At 33.8% G+C, this 14398-nt stretch overlaps 1 protein-coding gene across 1 annotated transcript in view; it reads left to right on the forward strand.

The window, feature by feature from the left end:
• LOC145672682 (membrane metallo-endopeptidase-like 1) overlaps positions 1-14398 on the forward strand; it is a 173744-nt gene that overhangs the window by 102774 nt on the left and 56572 nt on the right. Inside the window, exons 6-8 of the mRNA XM_081741850.1 lie at positions 4053-4248; positions 5289-5411; positions 12016-12084. Coding sequence (XP_081597976.1) covers positions 4053-4248; positions 5289-5411; positions 12016-12084 — 388 coding nt within the window. The remainder of the gene's footprint in view (positions 1-4052; positions 4249-5288; positions 5412-12015; positions 12085-14398) is intronic.

Genomic DNA, 14398 nt, shown 5'->3' on the forward strand with positions numbered 1-14398 from the left:
TATGTTGGAAGAATATGTTATACCTCTCTCTGCAAAAATATATAAACCACAGACAATTTCTAACAATTATTACAAAGAAAAGAAATACATATATTTTAACTACTAAGTTTCATTATTATTATCAATGTAAGATTTTACATGATTAACCTGACGTTTTATCACAATACTACGTTGGTAACATTTCCTCAACCAAAGTGTGTTTAAGGTGTGTTTCTTAATGATTTCAAATGGTCCATAGTACAAGGGGATAACTTAGGTGTGTAATGTTTCATTAATGAAGCCTTTTGAAACATTTTTACTAATACCCTTTGACCTTCAGAATAATTATAAGGTTCTCTATTTTTATTATAACATTTCTCTTTTCTTCGCCATGCTTCGCCAATATTGATTATGACTCTTCTTAACTTCTCTTCCTTGTCATGTGCTTGTGTTAACTCTTCGAAAACTATTTCCCACAAAACATCAAGAGGTGTGTGAAGTTTTCTTCCAAGAAACAACTCGGATGGCTCGTATCCTGTACTCTCATTTTGCTGATGTTTAAAGTGAACTGGATTCTATCCAACAGTTCCGCCCAGTTATTTTGATGTTCATTAACATTAACACGCAACATATTCTTGAGACCTCTGTTCACTCTCTCAAAGCGGTTACTACTAGGATTGTATGGTGCTGTACTCACATCTTGAATACCTAAACTGAACAGAAATTGCTTCATATGGTGACTATAGAACACTTGAGCTCGATTATGGATAATTTTCTGAGGTTGACCTAACATGAACAATTTCATCAAGTGTTTCCATATAACATTGGAATTCAGGAAACACAATGGTTAAAGCATGGCAAACCGTGATGCTGCGTCAGTAATGACGAGGATATGACGGTGAGGTCCAGAATTCGGAAGTTGACCAACGGTATCAAGGTACCAGCTGTTTTTCGTCGTGGTAAACTTTCTGCTGTAGTATACATCTTGCCTTTTTCTGATGGCGCCCTTGCAAAGTTGACATCGGTGAAACCTCTTCACGTATTCACTGACGTCACTGTACAAGGTCTTCCAGGTACATCTGGAGGCTATTTTTGCTATTGTCTTCGAATAACCAGCATAGAAACCGCCAATCTCATCGGTGTGAAATTACTTCATAATAGGATACCCCATTTCCTTTGGGATGACTATCCTCCAACCATGGTCTCGTATGCCACTGGTTTTCTTAATTAAGATTTCATTCTTGATGCAGAATACATTCTCTCTTTGGCCTGGTTGCACTTCGTGGATGATATTCCGTAGTTCACGATCTTCCAGTGGATGCTCCTTTAACGGCTTGCTGAAAAAGGGTGAACTTCAAAAATTTGCAAAACTAATGTTGACTAGTTTTCCATCGAATTCTTCAAGTTCTTTTACTGAAGGATTATTGGTATAAAATTCCACACCATTGTTTGTGCGCGAAATAAAATCTGCCTAAAAGTTCTGCTACTTCAGAGGTAAACTACCTTAAAAGAATATTTAGATAGTCTTTCAATTAATGTTCCATACTTACGTTGGCGCTTATGGTTCCGTAACAACCAAGTGACTGATGAATTATCGCATTAAACAGTAAATGGTTTTATAAAGTACATTTCAAATTTTTCAATTGGAAGAAGAAGCGAACGTAGTTCAAGTTCGTAGACCATCCGCTTTTTTACACGATAATCAAAGACAGCTGCATTTGATGCTTGCCTTCCTTGATGGACTTTGGATTTAGCAGCTTTAAATTTTAGTACGTAGCGTGCAATGCCTCTAGTATTTTTTTAAAATTAGACTGAAGCCAGCACGGGTCTAAATAAATATATATATCGTGTGAATTATAGCAACTAAAAGAATGATTTTTTACACGTTGAATAACAAAACAAACAGCAGTTGCAGCGAAGAAATCGAAGATAAGAAATAGTAATATATAAATCGTATTATTTGTAGTACTCTTTACCCTAAATAGATTTTCTTTTATACCCAAAACATAAAAATAAGACTTGACTTGAATATAAATCGTAAGCACAAGATGATACCTAGTAAAAAAGACCTCGTGGAAAATAATCTTAACAAATTAATTTTGAAGGTTTACATGACCAAATATAGGAATAAATTTGCCCCGTTTATGTTAGAATGGTACCATAAAACTTTCTTTTCCATTACACAATTTTACGAAAGAATATAATTTAACATGTGTTGATTTTAGACCAAAAACTAGACTAGGTCAAATATCTAACCCTACGTCTTACCTGTTAAACCCGAAGTGATTTCGAAATTCGGTACGGCACGGTTAGGTTCCGGCACTAACATCGCAGTTGCCCACCAGGTGGCAGCACACTTCAGACACAGGATTGGGCGCTGAAGATTCTCTCTCTCTCTACGCAAAATATCATCATTGTGCTCTTACAAATATTTTTCAAAATTAGAAATACATACAAATACATTTATTGGGGCTATTACGTTACAAATGCTCCCTCGTATACTGCTTTGACCGTTAAGTAATTTCTTGCAGCTAAGAAGACTTCAGTGTTGGAACACCCACCTTATTCGCTGGGCTTGTCAGTGTTCCGACTTTTGTCTTTCTCCGAAAGTGAAATCGCTCTCAAGGGAACTCATTTTCAGACTGTTGAAGAGGTAAATCAGAAGCAAAAAACGAGAGTGGTACTCAAAACAGACACACCTGGATATTTTCACAACTGCTTACAACAATGAAAACTTCGTATTCAAATGTGCATAGAGAGGGGAGCGGAGTATGTTGAAGGGAATCACCTTTAAGTTGTAAGTTTGTGACAGTTAACCGTACTTTTGGCTCGAGTCCTGTTATTTTTTAGTGAAACCTCGTATAACTATTCTAATTACAAGTCACACCATCTGTTTTACCAAATTTTATAAATAATTATATTTCATGATTCTTAACTAAGGATTGTAAAATTTCAATGACTTATTATTCTAAATATGAGCGGCTGAAGCGAATATAGTGACAAGCACTGTATCCGGTGAAATTGTTATTAGGTGAAATGAGATGACATCAGCGTTGTCAGATCTAGCATAATGATGCTAGATCTAGCATAATTTGCATGTCTTTAGCATCTAGCATCTTGCTTTTAGCATCCTGCCTAAATCTAGCATAATCTCAGCAAGTTTATCAAAAAGTCGTAAAACCTGGAGATGAGAAAGAAGTTGGTCGTGGGAAGAAAAAGAACGACAGAAATGTATCCTCTCTCATTGATTCATACAGTCGGTAAACCATACAAGCAGTCTCAATTTCCGAAGTAAGTTACAAACTTTTTTTTTTTTTTGTGGCTCCACCCAGGGGTTTCTAATCCTCTATCTGCGAGGCATGGACAGAGCTATGGAGGCCATTCTCCCCCAACTTTTTGACAACGTCACCATCTTTATTTCTGACTTTATGACCATCTTTATTCCTGAAATGAAAGGTCCGAGACCGACCAAAAATCTGCCCCCCTCCCCCAGCAGACAATTCCCAACTCCGCTTATGCTGCGAGGTAATTTTCTTTCAAAATATGTAAACAAACACTTTGCATTCATTTATACGATATAGCCTATACGTCATTGAGTCTGGCAACGACTGCACTAGTTTAGTTGAGTTAAAGCTTTGGTGCGTGAAGTATTGAGTTCTATCCTTGCATTCTTGCGCTCTGCGTATTTTAAGTTACATTATCTTATCTCAACTTCGTTTTTTTCTTTTGAAACTCCTGAATTAGTAATTATGAGGATCTAGCATAATTTGACCAAATCTAGCATAATTTTGATCAGGTTTTGGAATAATTTCGAGCTTTGAGTCTGGCAACGCTGGATGACATCGGACCACAGAACAGTATGTAAGCAGTTTAGTTTCGAAAATGTACCTGCAAATGGCAGGAGAAGCCGGTTTGGTATTGTCATAATATTAAATTGCATAGGAATGTGGAACCTTCCTTTTAGGTTTACTCAAACGTTAAAAAATCTTATATATACCGTCTTCCCGAGCCGCTCATATATTAAGAAACATTTGTCAGAATACTCTGATTTAATCTTTTTTTCAAATTTTCAGTTCGCAGTTGTTCGATTTGCTACTTGACATTGATAAGAGAAATGTTTCTCAATTTACTCTAAAGATGGTGCCACCCGACAGACGTTCTGTTTTCTATGAAGACCAAACAGCACGACATTGCAAACCAGATTGGAGTAAAATGAGCCAGACGTCTATATATTTAAATAGTGTTCATCTAGAATATAAATTATGCAGGGTAAGTTTTGTACGAGTCTCATTTAGTCATTCTTAGAGAAATCACATAATTTTGTATTTTTAAAAAAACTTTTTCTTATCTCTTAAATTGCATTCATGGAATGTTTTGTTTTGTCATATTTACTTTGTAGTAAGTACCAAATTAGTTTCTTTATATTATAAAACGAGTATAATTGTCCGTTCTTTGCACGCGAAAAATAAATTTTGGAAAAAGTATTTATGAATATACAAACTTTGCTTTAGGTTGCTTGATAATGCAAGTTGAATTTCACTTCAGGTACATAAACCCTTACATGTTCCCATATTTACTTTAATGAAGAATTTATCTACTGAAATTTACATCTGTGACTTAAACGAATTCTCACATTGGACATTTTCCGCAGAAAAAAAAATCGAAAATTTGAATATTATGGAAAACCCTTACTTTTTCTTTAGGAACGGAATTTTCATAAATTTGGAAACATATTTTCACTCATTTTAAGTACTCGTAAGAAGTTTATTTCCCCATTTTCTGCACTTTATAAATATAACATCGCCGAAATTAGAATATAAAAATTGTCTTCTTTTCCTTCTTTGAGAGAGAATTTTTCGAAATATTGAAACACATATTTACTTATTCTTAACGGGGAGATACTTTGTTCTTGACAAGCATTTGAACCCTCTACCCATGTAGAATCCAAATAAAAAAAAAATAGAGCATTTTGTGACTGATAGAAAGGTCACGTCACAAGTTACAAATATAATTGAGAGGGTGTTCCGGAAAAAAATCTTCTACTCTCAAATAAATTTTATCTGTTGTCAATAGTCATAAAAAATTACGAATTTCACAGTTTGATTTTCCGTTATTCTGTCCGTATTTGTTTAACATTCTGCCTCATAACAACTGTATTGTATTTAAATGTTTGGACAATGTTTAGACGAATAATAAATATGGCATAAGTTTGTCTTATAAAAGAGTATTTTAATATTCTAATTATTTTTGTCAACTGTAAAATCAACTTTAAACCTTTTTTAAAGTTAACATTCATACTTCTTTCGTAGGCAGACCACTCTTTATACCTAACTTCAGTAGAAGAAGCACTCAAAAATCTAGGCTACGGCGACAAGATTGAAGATGACCTTTTAAATATAATTGAAACAAACATTCTTAATAACACAATTCAGGTGAGTTAAGAAGAAGAAGAATATTCCATGTGACTTCCAAAAAAAAAAATTATCAGTGGAATAAAATGTTTGAGTTAGGAATCATTCATTGCTAGCCATACATGAAGATAAAATAAATGGAGTGCCGTAAGTGTGAATTGATACAAAATTTAATATGATCTTTAAAGAGCAATATTGAAAATGGTTTGATATTTTTTCCCCTCTTCAATAAGTTAGATTGACTCACTTAAGATAAAACAAACGTAAATTAAATTAAATTAAATTAAAACACTCTCTTTACTCACATATGGAGTACTCAGCCCACAAAATATTCAAGTCCATTTTTGATTATTTTGGACATATATCATATTTAAGACCTCTACCTGAAGCTCCTTTCAGTGCATGAAAGATTCACGCCCAGATGTTGCACATAAATAACTCTTACAATGTTAAAAAAAAAAAAAAAAAACTATGCATGTTTCCGTGTATGGAATTGCAGGATACACATTTTTATATGTTTTGAGAAGATGGTATAAAAGCTTGGTAATTGAAGTTAAATCACTTGTGCTCTGAACAACCTATATCGATACTCGTAAACCAACATCCACACCGATATAGTTTAACTTGACTTTGAAGAAAATTCCATAAACTATTTTAGAATATCTTATAAAAACCTTAAGTCTTAAAACTTGGTCAAGATTTAAGTTGGTCGTGAGAGGAGACGGGAAATAAGGTTCTTGTAGTCTCCTCTCGTGATTTTTTTTTTTTTAACTATCGTCTTGTCTCGTTTCGCAATGCTTTACTAATTTCCTCTCGAAATGTTTTCAGTCTCGTTTTGTAAACTTATGTACAATATCTAATTTATGTACAGTAAATTTATGTAAATATGTACAGTAATTTATGTGCAGTGGTCTCGATTTGTTCCTTAATTTCATGTAGAAGTTATCAGAGTCCATACAAGTCAAGAGAAATGCACGAAGGGTGTAATATAACAACATTTAATCCATATTCATTATTGCAGTATATTCTGAAATGACGTGCGTATTTTTAAATGTTGAACAAAAGCTTTTCATGCAACAAAACTTTAACTTGTGTGTCTCTATGTAAGAAATGAGTTTCTGGAGGTACATAATTTTTCATTGAAAATGATACAGTGAAACATCTGAATAATGAACATCAATGTAAAATAATAAACTTAAGAATATTGAAAATTCATTGCCACAGAAACAAATGGTTGTCATAGACATGATTATGGACAGAAGATACATTACACTAATTCTTTTGTTTGAAATGTAAAATCTAGAAACTAGGCAATTCGTATTTGAGAAGAGGGGATAAGTACATCTTCCTCATCTTTGGAAGTAGCATGACAAATATCATGGAGCTAACAAAACTTAAATAGTTTACAAAATTTTCAGTCGAAAATGTTCATAATTTCTGGTTCATTTCAAATAAAAAAAATTCTTCCATTTTAGAAGCAGGGAAGAAACTTAAAATGCTATCTGCATTACCTCGCTGAATTGCTAGACTAATGCGTTGAAATAAAAATTGTGCGCTTCTTGGATCTCCTGTCTTGAGATTTAATTTCAATCCGATTTCCTTTAGGAATTCCCTAGCTCCCTGGCTACAAACTCCCATGGTTTCCGTAGCAAAAGTAATAAACATATGATCTTTTAATTTGGATTATTTCGTGTGTTTCCGCTTACAGGCAGTCTCAGCAGCATTTCCGGCCTCTTTACATGATGAAGCTAAATGGAAAGGTGCAAATGTGTCTACACAGGGGATGTCCCATACCAGTCATTGTCCCATTTTCCAATGGATTAATGTCACTCCATCTGGTCGTTTCCCATCATCTCTGGACATTCCAGGTGGTTCTAAAATATTTGGGACATCAATGCTGGCAAGGGCTCGTCTTATTATATTATTCAGCTCTCCATGACGAATTTCATTATATTTGTACGATCATATTATCAATTAATAGCTGTTCTACTATGAATCGTATAACACTACAACCAGTGGTCGAAGGGAGACGGTATGCGGTGGTATGCCATGTCGCCTTTGGTTTTTCAGTAATGAGGACATACCGTCTCTGGTTTTTCAATGATCAAGACAATATTTAAATAGCCAGAATGGTGAGTCAAAATTATAATAAAACATACCGCTTCTGATTTTTTTCTTTCCACTTCGAACACTGACTACAACAGCGTTTGAGATATAAAACTTGGGTTAACTAGTGTTGCTTACGAGAAGTGAGAAGTCTCTCGTCTTATCTCGTTTCGTCTCGAATTTGAAAATGTATTTCTCATCTCGACTCTTAGTCTCATTTTGAGACCAGGTGAGAAATTTCTCGTGTCATGAGTAACACTAGTCTGTGTACGTTGAAAAGAATGTACTCAAGACACGTAATATATACATCTGGACGAATAGATAACATCTAAAGTCCCCTTTTCAGCATGCAAGGACGATGAAACGTATAAACCCGTTAAAATTTTGAATTCGATTATTTTCACAATCATTATAATTATTTTCCCTCTCGCGTCGTGGCTCTAAAATGAAATTATACAGAAATAAAGTAGCATATAAATGAATATCAGACATACGCTCAAAATTATGACAACCCACTACTTTTTGAACGAAGTGGTTGGGCTGACGTAAGAGTTACGGAGCACTGCTGAACCGGTCGCCAGACGGTGACAGCGGTCTTACTGGATCAGTCAGTATGATGTTTGTCTGTAGAATGGGGGAGGAAAAATAAAATTATCTTCATTCGCTCATTATCCTCAAAACATATAAAGAATAATTGTGTTTTAAATCTTGAAATATGGGTCATTCCATGTCAAATCACCAAATTTTAAAACATGACCGTGCTTCAATGTCTCAGATTCTCTTCAAAAATTTTTCATACATAAATACCAATGAAATTATGCTAAATTAATTCTTTCCGATCTTTTGGATGACAAATGAGCCGGGGAGATTTTTTTTAAAAATGTGAATTTTACTTCAATTTCACTATTTGGCACTCAGCATCATGAATCTAAATTACCATAACTTCCTTATTTTTGAAGTTATTGGGCTCATCTAGGTGTCAAATGAAAGCTTAATTTTTGCTCTTTCAGTAGATCTTAAGTAACCTTGCAAAATGATACACTGTGAAACATTAATGGGCATACAAACAAATTTTAGGATTTTTTACAAATTGTACCATTGCTCAAAAGTTACAACTATGAAACTTTTGAAACTTTTTTGTACATTCACCTTAAGACGTACATGGTTTGGTTAAAAAATAAAGAGAGTGTTTTTTTGTATTTTTGTAATTATTATTTTTTATGTACGGAAATGTACAGTTTTAAGTTTCGTTACAAATTGTCATTGCTTGTAAGTTACAACTATGAAACTTTTGAAACTTTTTAAATAGAATTATCTTAGCACATAAATGATATGGTTAAACAATAAAAAGGATGTTTTGGTATTTTGGTATTTTTGCATTTTTTTTTTTTTTTTTTTACATGTACGGAAATATTCAGTTTAAAGTTTTGTTACAAATTGTGTCATTGCTCTTAAGTTACAACTATGACACTTTTGAAGCTTCTTTTTATAGAAACATTTTTTTCACATACGGTTAAAAGATAAAAATGGTGCTATTGGTATTTTTGCAACTATTATTATTACAGTTTTATTGTTGTCAACAGATTATGCTTTCCTCTGAAGTAGTGATGGCCAATTCCAGAATTTTACTTTACGGAATCCGGAAAGTAATATCGGAACAATTTCGGAATTCGGAAAAATTCCGATTGTGGAAAAATCTGGAATCCGGAAAAATTCCGAAAAGTGAACTTTCCGAATCCGGAAAATTTTGGTCATACCTACTCTGAAGTGACAACTGTCAGACTTTAAAATTTTTCAAATAATCATCTTAGTAAATATTAGGTATGCTTAAAAATAGAACTGGTGTAATGTGTAGTTTTGGTATTACCATAACATATATTTTTGTACTTTAACTATGACTTTCAACTTTTTCTAAATTCATCGCTTACAACTATCAAACTTTTGTAACTTTTTATAGGATTAGTTTGCATTTACTAGGTATGACTAAATGACAAAAAGGGATACCTTTTTTGTAATATTCTTGCGGTTTTGTGAATGGAAAATATAGGCCTAGCAATGTAAGGGCTTGAGTGATTATTACAAACCCTATCAACAGAAATAAGAATTAATGGACTAATGTACATGGATGAAAACAATAAACATTCATACCAGTAATACTTAAAATCACATAGATTTACATGCAAAATGTTGTGTCCTATACTTCATAGCTCATTCTTTTCATTGATGATGTGATGTTGTCTTTTAATTTTGCTTTCAGTTCCGTAAGTCCGGGTTGATTGGTTTGTAAGAAATGGAACAGGAACTTCTCAGATAATATATTCAAAAGGTATCCAACAAAAGTCTTCATTTTCTGACCAGTAGAATATAGAAGACCTAGAGCGATTCATGAATTGCACTCTGACGTACAAAAATAATATTTTAATTACAAAAATACCAAAAGCACCCTTTTTATTTTTTTAACCATACCATGCATGCGCTAAGATGATCCTATAAAAAAGGTTTCAAGAGTTTCACAGTGTTAATTTACGAGCAATGACACATTTTGTAACAAAACTTAAAACGGTATGTTTCCGCACATGTAAAATATTAAAAAAATAATAATTGCAAAAATACCAAAAGCACCCTTTTCATTTTTTAACCATATCATTTATGTGCTAAGATGATTCTATTTAAAAAGTTTCAAAAGTTTCATAGTTATGACTTACGAGCAATGACACAATTTGTAAAAAAAAAAAAAAAAAAAAAAACAACAACAACTTAAAACTGTATATTTCCGTACGTAAAAAATAATTATTACAAAAATACAAAAGACACCCTCTTTATTTTTTAACCAAACCATGTACGTCTTAAGGTGAATGTACAAAAAAGTTTCAAAAGTTTCATAGTTGTAACTTTTGAGCAACGCCACAATTTGTAAAAAAATCCTAAAATTTGATTTTATGCCCATTAATGTTTGACGTGTATCATTTTGCACGATTACTTAAGATCTACTGAAAGAGCAAAAATTAAGCTTTCATTTGACACCTAGATGAGCCCAATAATTTCAAAAATAAGGAAGTTATAGTAATTTAGATCCATGAAGCTGAGTGCCAAAAAGTGATATTGAAGCAAAATTAACATATTTCAAAATTTTTTCCCGGCCTATTTCTGATCCAAAAAATCGGAAAAAAATAATTTAGCATAATTTCATTGATATATATGTATGAAAAAAAATTGAAGAGAATCTGAGACATTTTAGCACAGTGCTCTAGGTGATTTGACATGGAGTGACACACATAATATAGCTCGCCCTCACAAAAGTACCAGTCATCCGGTAAAATACCAGTTAGTTGGCAATCGTAAGCTCCTTAGATGTTTACCACACACACGAATAACGCCCCAACTTCATTCGAAATTCACGGGTTTTGCCACTTGTTTTGTATCCTTCCTGCCTTCGGAAATTCATGTGTTTCGCGTCATTATGAATGTCAACATTCAATTCCATGCTCTACATGTTGTCTATAATGTCATTAAGGAATTACCATGAAATTTGTGTAAAAAATGTTGCTGAAAAGATGTACATTCATGTCCAAAATGATTGTCGCATATCTATAACTGTCTTCTTGTAAGAATATTATTTGATAATGATTTTGCAGGATACTTTTAAAGCTGATACTATGTGTATAATTGGGAAATGTATATATCGGGTAAATTTAATAGGAAAAGAATTATAAATACGAAAATTAGAATGAGTAAAACAAAATGTTGCTAAATGGACAAGAAAGTTTTATTTTCGTTTTATTGTTCTTATTTACTGCTCTTTTGGCATGAAATTTGCCACATACATGTCTTTGTCGATTATACATATACTAACATTATAAGAAATACTAGGCGAATTCGTTATCAAATTATATTCCTACAACAACATATTTATAGACATGCGACAATAATTTTGGACATGAGTGTACATTTTTCATCTATCACTCGTTCGTATGCGTCCAATATTTCATCTCATAAAATGAAATTTTTGAACGTTACATTCCGTGAACGTTGAAGTTTACGTCCGACATTATGGACTTTAGACTGAAGGAGACGGATGGTCAATGAAAGTGAATAATTATGAGGTTAAATTTTTTGTGCTCTCCCAGCGGGAATCAAACCAAGGATTACGTGCAACAAGGCAAACGTGCTAGTCACTAGCAAATAAGCACTTTATCTCGTATTTTCTTGTAGGAGTTAAAATGAATTTAAAGTGAAGTATCTCTTATATATATCTAAATTTTATTTTTTTTGTATTTGTATAGCATTTAATGAAAAATTGTGGTTGTGAGGAGGCCAGACCCCGTAAACCCCTCTTATCTGCGGGCCTGGCTTAAGATAAATATGACCGGATGTTTCATAAATGAGGCACTGAACAGGACCACTCTCAAAATGACTAAACTAGCTTGTTTTTAAACAAGAGAATTTGTTTTGGGTTTAGTAGTAATGAACTTATAAGATTTATTATTACTATTTGAAACTTAGTTTTTATTTGTTTCAGAATTCAGAATCTTCAAATGTTGCCATGGAAACATTTGATTTGGCTGAGTTAGAGCATAAGTATGCATTGGTAAGTAAGCCTTCATTATACAACATTTAATTTTTTAAAAAAAAATTTCAATGCTATATTTACTTGAATATAAATGTACGTTGTCATTCACATTCTTTAAAGTATAGGGCTAAATTCTTGAAGTGATTTTATAATCCTATTAGATGTTGTTGGACAAATGGTAAACAACTTTTTTTAACAGTCGCTTAAAATAAATCGTAAACGATAACGATTTGAGGATTTTGAGAATGTAAAATTATATTTTCGACTGTTTTAAGATGGATCACTAGGTGTTCTCGGCAAGTTCTCGGTGCTACGGTAAACACTACTTGAATAGTGAGGCATTGCCAGGTAGTGTTGAATGTTTACTGGTGCCAGATAATAAAGGAAGTAATCATGGGATTCTGCTTGGATACTTACTGGAGAAATTAGTTTTCGACCCTTAACGCAATTCACAGTTAAGTTCCGCTTTTCGAACTGCAACGGTAGAATCCAGGAATTAAACGCACAAATTTGGCAACAACGCATTATGGCGTTCTGCGCAAGTTTCTTCTTAAAATCTATTTCCTTAAATATAAATTAATATTTAAATAAACTGTGATACATAACACAGAAATCGGTCAAACAATATATATTTTGTAATAAGTTCGTTACTTTAAAGTACTTTACACATTCAAATAAATATTTCATAAAATTGAGCACTTCTTGTAAGATCTAACAGCAAGTGCCATCTTGTGTGCTCATTGTAAAACGAATCAAATATTTTCTTTTATTTGCTACCTTTTTCGATATCAGAAGACAGCCAAATGAACAATGTCTTGTGTTGTTGCTGAATCTTATAGTACAATATTTATAATATGTAACATTTCATTGCGCAGTAGTTAAGGGAACGAGCTGAAATATGTACTGACTTCCGGGTGGTAATCCACCTATTGCATAGCTTTTTATTTTTAGAATGAATAGAGGTACTACCGACAACTATATCTGGAAACGTACTTTTAACTTGTCACTGGTTTTGCAGCAAATGTTGAATCGTTGTCTTGGTAGCTCCATTAATTTTGTGTAGTGATCTAATAGCATAATAAACGGAGTCTTGAAAACTACAACAAAATTATGAGGGTGCCTATATTCAAATAAAGGGTTAACTGCCGCAGATGGCGGCCCCGAAGTACAAAATTTACGGAGAAATGAACAGAATCAGACTAAATGTGATAATGAGTGTAACAAACGTTAGAAAGGTCATTACTGTAGGGTGATTAATAAGTGTTCGCGGATTGATGTGATATGAGGTGAGGTGGCAGTAGAGCATAATATGATAGTGTTTCAAACCCACTGCGTTATGAACTAAAGTAGGATATGTATGCTGCTGTATTATCATGGGGTCAAGGTGGAACAAAACGAGCCCTGCGGGGCTTCTAACCTCCTTTGATCACTCAGCTGTGTTTCGTAACGTAAGTAAATTCCTTTTTTAAATAATAAAGTTTGTTGTTAAAATTCGAACCAGGGGAGTCTCAGGGGAGAAAGTTTAACGGGACATGTAAAAATAGTAGAAAATGACCGATATTACTGTCGAATTCATAGTTTTCACGGTCGCTGAAATAAATGATGAAACTGCGATCGCATTAACTTCCAAATTCACCCTATTTGGCTGCGAGCCGTGGGTCACCGGAGCGGGTTACGGAGGCATGTAAAAGTAATCCAAAATGACCGATATTAATTGTCAAATCCATAATTTTCGCGGTCGCTGAGATCAATGGTGACACTTCCATTAGCGTTGTCTTGCAAATTCACCTACCATTGTATGCCGGTTGAGGGCAACGGGGGGATACCGAGACATGTAAAAAGAGCCTAAAATGACCGATATTAGTGTCAAATCCATACTTTTCGCGGTCGATGAAATGAATGATGATACTTCCACAGGCGTTGACTTCCAAATACTACCCCCATGCGAAGAATGGGTATATTCAGCTAGTATACAATAATAACCGCATGCACATGATTGGCGATAGTTTGTGTTGGTCCCTTCGCGATTCTCCGCGACGAATCGAAGGAGCGCGGACCAAAATGAAGTCTTCGCTGCTACGCGGTGGTAACTGCAATATCCCGACTCTAGATATCTCTTTCGACTTAACACACTAGCGGCAATCCTTTGACGCGTCGCTATAGCGACGATCGACATTTACCAGCAAGTGGGTCACTAGGTTTTGGCGACGTATACGGCATGGAGTTTGAACTTGCACGGCGTAATCACTGCATAGCATGTTATTACTTCTGTAATTTTTCCTTGATTGTATGATATTTCGTTTATTAGTGGGCACTCATTTCTCTGTAGGTC

The sequence above is a fragment of the Thermobia domestica genome, chromosome 2 (genome assembly GCF_964235325.1).
Source record: "Thermobia domestica chromosome 2, izTheDome1.hap1.1, whole genome shotgun sequence".
Classification (NCBI taxonomy): domain Eukaryota; kingdom Metazoa; phylum Arthropoda; class Insecta; order Zygentoma; family Lepismatidae; genus Thermobia; species Thermobia domestica.